This window comes from Penaeus monodon, chromosome 4, assembly GCF_015228065.2.
Source record: "Penaeus monodon isolate SGIC_2016 chromosome 4, NSTDA_Pmon_1, whole genome shotgun sequence".
NCBI classification, from domain to species: Eukaryota; Metazoa; Arthropoda; class Malacostraca; order Decapoda; family Penaeidae; genus Penaeus; species Penaeus monodon.
In genome coordinates this window covers 2873535-2878534 of record NC_051389.1, presented here as the reverse complement: position 1 = coordinate 2878534, position 5000 = coordinate 2873535, and the positions used below count along the sequence as shown (strand labels likewise).

The following is a 5000-nucleotide window of genomic DNA, read 5'->3' as shown; positions in this document are numbered from 1 at the left end:
TTGTGTTGAATGTCAAGTATATATCCCAATTTTTCTTTTGTGGCTAGCTAGATCCATTTTATTTTAAATTATTTTAAAAAGCCACAATTTTTAAAATTCCTATGTCCTCTTCTCATTATTAATTTCACTTTCTTGTTCACAATATGCTTAAAGCTAAAAAATATACATGGGCTTGGTTCTACATATTTTTTGGTTTAATTTCGTTTCTCTCTTACATTTGTCCATCTCAGATCATAATGCATTTCTTCATTATCATAAGCCTAGGCCTCGTCTTTAGCCCCTCACATCGAGCCCTCATGAATGATACAAATTGCACTACTGATAATGCAGGTCCTACCCTCTTTCCCCAATCTTTGTAGGTCTCACTGTCACAGCCTTTTTACCCCCTAGTAGCTTTGTACAACTCATTTCGAGGAAACCTGCACTAATGCATCGTGGCTTCTAACGGCACATTGTCGCACACCTTATGCAGTCTGTGGATTATCCTTTATTTTGCACATTATGGAGTAAGGTATCTGTTTATGAGCTACCAAATGCACAGTATACCCATCGGTCCCTCTCCCACCCAGCTACCCCCCCCTCCCCCCATGACAATTACTACTATTGTAGAAAATATTGAATAGTGTTTCAAGAGTTAATTAGCGAAGGGGAGTAACACAAAGATTGATAGTCAACTTGGTATATATATATATTTTTTTTTCCTTTTTGCATGGTTCCCATATATTTTGCATGGTTGGCAACTTATGCAAAGTCTCCTTTTCCTAGCCTGAGCTTGAGCTATTTAGTTCAGTTGAAAAATATATTGTAGCCATATAGTTGGCTTAAAATCTTGAGTATCTTAGAGAATGGGGGTCTTTTGTTGTATATGATGAACTACATTCAAGATTTATGGAAGAGAAAGTAGTCTAGATTTTTTCAACTTTTTCCCATAGAAAATGTAATTCTTCTGTTGGCTGTTACAGAATCTGAACTGGAAACCCAGTATTTTATTGTTGGTATATATGATATGCTACAACTTCTATAGCCAGTATATCAAATGTGATACAATATCTAGATAACTTTTTTCCAGTTTCTAATTATATATGAAATTGCCAACATATGTTCTTATACAGTATAATGTTACATGCCAGAATATTGAACTAACTGCTTAAGTTTATGTTTCAAAAGTAAAGGATAAGAACTTTTACCTACTTTGATAAAGTCCTTTTGTTGTTGTTATTGCATTTACGTTGCATATTAGTCATGCCTAATTATTTTGCAACTTGTAGAATTTTTCTATTACAGAAGCCTAAAGTAGGTGGTAAGTAAATCTCGGAAAGATGACCATTAGATAATTTGTCATAAGTAATATCAGATACTTGGTTTAGCTACTGACCCAGGTTAAGATCCCTTCCCTAGACTATTTTATATGGTGAAATTTTTATTGATCTGATTTCTTATGTGTAGGAATACATACTAAAGAGATATATATGTGAGAATGTTTTTATAATTGTAATGTTCATTCTTAGCGAAATGCAAAGAAGTAATGTTAATAAGTCCTAAAAGCACTGTATTGTACATATCTTTATGTTGTTTACGGAGACAGTAAACATCCCTCTGATAAATATTAGGGTGACACATCAAAAGAAAAGAAAAATCCTAGTTTATTGCATTTTTTATCAGATAATAGTTATTAGTAATACTTGATACACTGAATGTCTCAGTTGGTTTATTTGACAAGGGTTGTAATTGGCAGTGATTAATACAACTCATCTGATGCATGGATCTTGTGAGAAATAAGTTGTATAAAGAAGCTAGGGCTGTTATTACTGTTATTCTAATTCATAGGAGTAGTGTAAAATTTCTATTCGTATGAGACCAGTAAGAAATGGCTTGAAATTTCATCCCATGTATATTTTGTCAGTCAGCACAAGGTTGTATGTGCATCATATATGAAAATTAAGAATTAGGTCTCCAATTTAAATCATTAAGTTCTATGTTCTACTCTTAGAAATGTTTTTTATCTGCCTACAACACACACTAAAAATTGCTTATTATGGGCTGTAGAATGCATATGAATGGTATTCTGTGGAGGTCTGGCATCATCTCCGTGTCTGTACCTTTTGACATTTGAATGTTTTCTCTAAAGTCAGGAGCCAATAACAACTTCTACATTATATTCCACTGATTTCTCAGTACAGGTTAAGCTCCATGGAACTAGCATTTAGTGATGTTGATCAGTGATGAGAATTTGGTTTCCATGAAAACTGCTCTACAACCTTGGACTAATTATGATTTACACATAACTAAGCCTTGAAGAGAGCATACACACAGTTTTGTCTTTTTTATCCCCAAGCTTCTCTGATTTTGAAAATCTTCTATGTCAATGTGTGTCTGGTCCTACATATCATGCACTAGTGAAGTTCAACCTGTACTTAGTATTATGACACAGTGGTACAATACAGTTTCATTTTAAGTCTTTCCTCTTATTCTCTTCATAAGCATCATGTACATTTCTATGCCATTTGTTGTTTTATCATGTATTTACGTATTAACCCAATGATGCTGGGAGATGGCATGTATATACATACCTTGTGTACTGAGTTTAGATTATTAATTTTGTGGATACATAGATGGCTCCACTTGTGCTTAATCACCAAGGAGTCAGTTACTAGTCTTACTTGATCTCATCTGTTTGCCCTTTTCCTTGATTTTTTAAAAATAGTTTTTATTGCTGTTTGTAGAATAATTATGATGATTATATTGGTATTATTAAAAGATAACAAGTCCCCAAAAATGCACAGAATGGGAAAATCAGGTGAGGTCAGTTAGGCATACTTATTATCTCATTGTTGACAAAGCGGTCTTGGAGTCATCTATACATAAACAAATTTACAAAACAAAGCTATGGTCGACCATACATGTACCTCTGATTCATTATATTTACTCCTGTACTTCTTCAACAAGAGGATATTCATGCAGATTCTAGCCCTAGATCATATTCCTTCCAACTTACATACAATATTTCCTCGGCAGTTCACCAGAATAGCTTGTGGTCAGCCCTTCTCTCCTAGGTAAATTCATGCCCCAACTTCAACAAGTCCATTTAGATCATTTCATTCTCACTTTTTTTTTTCTCTCTCTCTCTTTTTCATTCTGGCAATATGTCTCCTTGATCAATCATTTGCAGTTATTTGCAAAATGCTACACGTATTTGGATATGTGTAGGAACATGCACATTCTCACATTCACACATTCACACTTGTGGAATAAGCTTGAAGAGTAACCATAGAAGGATTAAAATCTTCAATTTGATGATACTTAAAGTGCCATTTCTTACTGAAGATGAATTCTGTTAGATGAAATTTATGATTTTTCTTTTCTTTTACCCTTGCTTTTATGAGGGAGTTATCACACTGAGCCTTTTTACCTACTTCTTTAGAATTAATGTTATCCTCAGGATATGTAAGATAGTTTACTTGCTATGTTTATCCACAACCTGATTGATATGGATGTTGGATTACTGTTGTTGTTCATACCTCCAAGTTCCATAGCATAAAAGTATCTGTTCTTGTAGTTAGGCCACAATAAGAAAAAAGCCTCTAATCTGTTATGGTCCATTTAGAAGAAATGTCTAAGAATTTTTAATAAATGCATTTATGTATTACAAAATTACTTGGGAATTGTTGATGTATCCCCTTTTTTGTGTAAGATTATATAAATGTATATAAATTATGGTAGATTTCCAAATAGTGTAAAGAGGAAAGGATGTTTAGCCCTCTGCTGTTGCCTTTTCTGTTGATATTCAAGACTGTATTTCTATTCCAAAAGGGGAGAGTCTACAAAACTATTACAACTTACCTTCTTGACATTTCCACTTTTCTCTGAGATAACTTAACAAGTGCAAAAAGAAGCATGATAAGACACACCTATATTTTGATCAACTTTCCTCTGTTGCTTAACTGTATTTAGTTGCATGTAAGATTGTGCATGTTTGTAGTAGTAGTAGAAGGAAGACAGCATTATGGCATGTTTATATAGTTTTGTCTTGATTACCTTGTTTCATTTTAATAAACTAGCTGTGTAATAAACTTTTTGTTGTTGATATTCTGTACCTTGAAGCCTACTTATTCAGTCATGGGATCTGTTTAGTTCAGCTGTGTATTTTCAATCCAACAGAATACTGCTGCCATATCCACTGGGACAACCACCACCACTATGGCTACACAAGCAGGTACTGCTGTGAACCCCACAACAGTACCTGTCACCCCTGGCACAACAGTGGCAGGTACAGTCGTACCCTCAACTCCTACCACTGCTGCAGCTCCTATCACCCAGACAACCCAGCCTGCTGCTGCAACAGGAGGCTCTGTGAGTATATAACATGATGGATTGTCTTTCTTTTTTCTTTTTCTTTTCTTTTCAGTTATGTTTAGCATGGTGTGCTAGAGATGGGTAACAGTTTTGCAAAGAAAACAGGAAATAGTTTTTTATTTTTTTTATTTTGGGGTTATGAAGTTCGTTCTTTATTTGAGTTTCATCAAAGGTGCTTGATGGAAATGGAAAAAGAGTCAATTCTGAAATCTTTAACCCTTTGTCTGCTCCTTTAGTACATACACAAAATCTTTTTGTCAGTAAATACAGTACTGGGACTATATAAACTTGCCAGCTATTTTATGGCATTGTAGCATACTTGGTGCTTCTTTCAGTGGTATAAGGACATGAACAGTGTGAAAATGATTATTGAAATACATGTGTTGCCCCATACTTTATATATTTTTGAGATGTTCAAGAAAATGTTAGGCAACTAATGCAGAATAACAACTACCCAAGTCACAGCCCCTGGACCTCAGCTCTGCCGATAATCGACATTATCTGTCAAAATATCTTTTATATAATATATATATATATATATATATATATATATATATATATATATATATATATTATAATAATATAATATATATATATAATATATATATATATTAATATAATATATATATATATATAGTATATATAAT

The 5000-nt window shown here is 33.5% G+C and overlaps 1 protein-coding gene across 7 annotated transcripts in view; it reads left to right on the top strand.

Moving 5' to 3' along the window:
• LOC119568237 (transcription initiation factor TFIID subunit 4-like) overlaps positions 1–5000 on the top strand; it is a 34103-nt gene that overhangs the window by 17835 nt on the left and 11268 nt on the right. For all 7 annotated transcript variants that reach the window (XM_037916725.1, XM_037916711.1, XM_037916737.1 and 4 more), the window contains one exon: positions 4159–4350. In XM_037916725.1, the coding sequence (XP_037772653.1) occupies positions 4159–4350 (192 nt within the window). The remainder of the gene's footprint in view (positions 1–4158; positions 4351–5000) is intronic.